General features: G+C 61.4%; 1 protein-coding gene across 1 annotated transcript; it reads left to right on the top strand.

Moving 5' to 3' along the window:
- Positions 1-49: 49 nt before the first annotated feature.
- On the top strand, positions 50-2,071 carry MNEG_4575 (Dynein heavy chain 3, axonemal; the record flags this gene model as incomplete). Its single annotated transcript, XM_014046946.1, has 7 exons — positions 50-52; positions 410-484; positions 763-896; positions 1,094-1,157; positions 1,362-1,418; positions 1,612-1,692; positions 1,886-2,071. 7 exons carry the CDS (start codon positions 50-52, stop codon positions 2,069-2,071), a joined length of 600 nt encoding a protein of 199 aa, XP_013902400.1.
- Positions 2,072-2,092: the final 21 nt, after the last annotated feature.

Below are 2,092 nucleotides of genomic sequence, written 5' to 3'. Positions count from 1 at the left end.
CTACACCACCATGGTGGGCATGGGGATTAGGATTAGGATTGTTACCACCATGGTGGGAATGGGGCCTGGGCCCCAAGCCCTGCGTGGCCTGTTGAGGACCCTCAGCCCTGGTCGACCGGGTGGGACACTAGACCCTGGCTGGTGTGCCCACCAAGAAAGCGGCTAGGTTGGGGTTGAGCTGGTTGCCAGTGAACGAAAAACGCGGCCGCTTCCAGCACGCTGAGGGCACCTGTGGCTGACAGAGGAGCCTGAGGGCGGGATGACCTTCTGCAGCTTGGGTCGCCTCCCTGGATCAGGGTTGTTCGCTCGGGTCACTGGCAGGCCGGTCTCTGTCACTCTCGCGCCACACGGCAGCGCCCTGGGCACTCACCAGGGACGGGGCCCCCTTGTGTCCCACCTCCCCCCGCAGGGCAAGTTTTTCAAGGGGCTGGCCAGTGCTGGGGCGTGGGCCTGCTTTGACGAGTTCAACCGAATCGACCTCGAGGTGGGGATAGGCTGAGTATCTTTTCTTTGTTTGGAACTGGTGGACACTGACAAGCCTGCCCAGCGCACGTCTGCTGCCGCCGTTGCGGCCGCTGGAGCCAGTGCCACCTTGCCCGCGCCAAAAAGGGCACAGAAAGACGTATCGTTTGCACCCTGCATGGTCGCAAGCTTGCCCTGCATCCTGCGCGTTGCGGCAGCCTTGGTCCACACAAACCAACCGACCGATCCATCGCGCAATCCCCGGGCTTGGATTCGATTTGACCGATCTTGACTCTCCAGGTGCTGAGCGTGGTGGCGCAGCAGGTGTCGGAGATCCAGGCAGCAGTGCGGGGCCGCCTCAAGACGTTTGTGTTTGAGGGCACCGAGCTGCGGCTGCGGCCCAGCTGCAACGTGTTCATCACAATGAACCCTGGGTGAGAGCTACTGCATGGGGTGGGGGTGTCAAGAAACTCTGCAGGACCCCTCCGGCAGCGCCCGGCTGCAGCCCCTGGAGACGCCAGCCCTGCACCATGCACTGAGCATGCCTTGAAAGCGGGTCTTGTGGGGCCGGCGCATGCAAGGGTCCGGAGCTTGTTGGCGATATGGCGCCACCTGCACCTTCCACTTCCAGGTATGCCGGCCGCAGCGAGCTGCCTGACAATCTGAAGGCTCTTTTCAGGACTGTTGCCATGATGGTGAGCGGGTGACCTGAGTGACCTTGGCCGAGTGACCTGGACGGCACCCTTGCTTAGTAGGGTGTCCACCCACGGCCCTGACGCCATGCTTCATGTGCCTGTTCTGTTTGGCGATGAGTCGGCATCTTTCGGTTGACCACGTGAAGCTTCCCCAACCCACCCTGCCCCACTCGTGATTGCTGGCGTAATGTCCAACCGAAACAGGTGCCGGATTACGCAATGATTGCGGAGATCATGCTTTACAGCTCTGGCTACATGAAGGTGAGCAGTCAAGCAACTCAGTATCCAAACGACTCGTGGTGATCATGCTGGCTGGCACGTGGGGCTTGTGTCCGTGCTTGTGCCCGCGCTGGCTGCACGGGTTCCTTTCATGTTTGGCGCATCCCAAGCAACCTTAGGGAACACCTCGCCCTTGCCGACCCGTCACCCATCACTCCGCCCGAAAAACACCCAGGCAAGAGAGTGTGCCCGCAAGATTGTCGCGACCTACCGGCTCTGTAGCGAGCAGCTGTCCAGCCAGGACCACTACGACTACGTGAGGCTGTTTTATGCTCCAACAGAGTTGTAGTGTATGATTTGAAGAGAGTATGATCAAGGTGTTGCTGCAACCACACACACCGGCATTGCGCTGACTTGCGTCCGCACAGCTGCTCCCTGCCCCCCCAGCCAAAGACGGCACCCACCAACGCCCGCACGCGCCCCCGTCCACTCTGCGCCCGCCACCCCAGGGCATGCGCGCCGTCATGGCCGTGCTGCGCGCCGCCGGCAACCTCAAGCGGCGCTTTCCGTCGGAAGATGAGGCGGCGCTGATGCTGCGGGCCATTGTGGATGTAAACCTGTGCAAGTTTTTGGCGCATGATGTCCCGCTGTTCAATGGGATCCTATCGGACCTGTTTCCAGGTGGGGGCGGATGAATTGAGGGGTGACCTGTGGGG

This window comes from Monoraphidium neglectum, assembly GCF_000611645.1.
Source record: "Monoraphidium neglectum strain SAG 48.87 unplaced genomic scaffold scaffold00642, whole genome shotgun sequence".
Lineage (NCBI taxonomy): Eukaryota > Viridiplantae > Chlorophyta > Chlorophyceae > Sphaeropleales > Selenastraceae > Monoraphidium > Monoraphidium neglectum.
Note: the sequence above shows the minus strand (reverse complement) of the source record. Positions and strands in the feature narration are given on the sequence as shown.